The sequence below is a fragment of the Mesitornis unicolor genome, unplaced genomic scaffold (genome assembly GCF_000695765.1).
Source record: "Mesitornis unicolor isolate BGI_N332 unplaced genomic scaffold, ASM69576v1 scaffold36018, whole genome shotgun sequence".
Lineage (NCBI taxonomy): Eukaryota > Metazoa > Chordata > Aves > Mesitornithiformes > Mesitornithidae > Mesitornis > Mesitornis unicolor.
In genome coordinates this window covers 4,244-4,486 of record NW_010201794.1, presented here as the reverse complement: position 1 = coordinate 4,486, position 243 = coordinate 4,244, and the positions used below count along the sequence as shown (strand labels likewise).

Genomic DNA, 243 nt, shown 5'->3' with positions numbered 1-243 from the left:
TGTGGAAAAGGGGTCCCTAATGAGCCCCCCCTCACCCGGTCAGGGTCAGGTGTGTCCCCAGGGTGCCGGGAGCTGAGCTGAGGGTCCCTACGCCACTGTCCCCTCCCCTCCAAGATGTCCTACTTCACCGAGCACTTCTGGGTAAGGTTGGACCTCCACCCATGGGTGCCTTCCACCCTCTGGGGGGGGCCCCTCCAGCCCTGGGGGTGGGTTTCATCAATGCTGGTAATTTTGCAAGGCTCA

General features: G+C 62.6%; 1 protein-coding gene across 1 annotated transcript in view; it reads left to right on the top strand.

Annotated features, from left to right (window-relative positions):
- Nucleotides 1–114: 114 nt before the first annotated feature.
- LOC104545153 (FCH domain only protein 1-like) overlaps nt 115–243 on the top strand; it is a gene marked incomplete at its 3' end in the record, with an annotated part of 4,349 nt that continues 4,220 nt past the window's right edge. Inside the window, 1 exon segment of the mRNA XM_010190214.1 lies at nt 115–141. Within this exon segment, the coding sequence (XP_010188516.1) occupies nt 115–141 (27 nt within the window).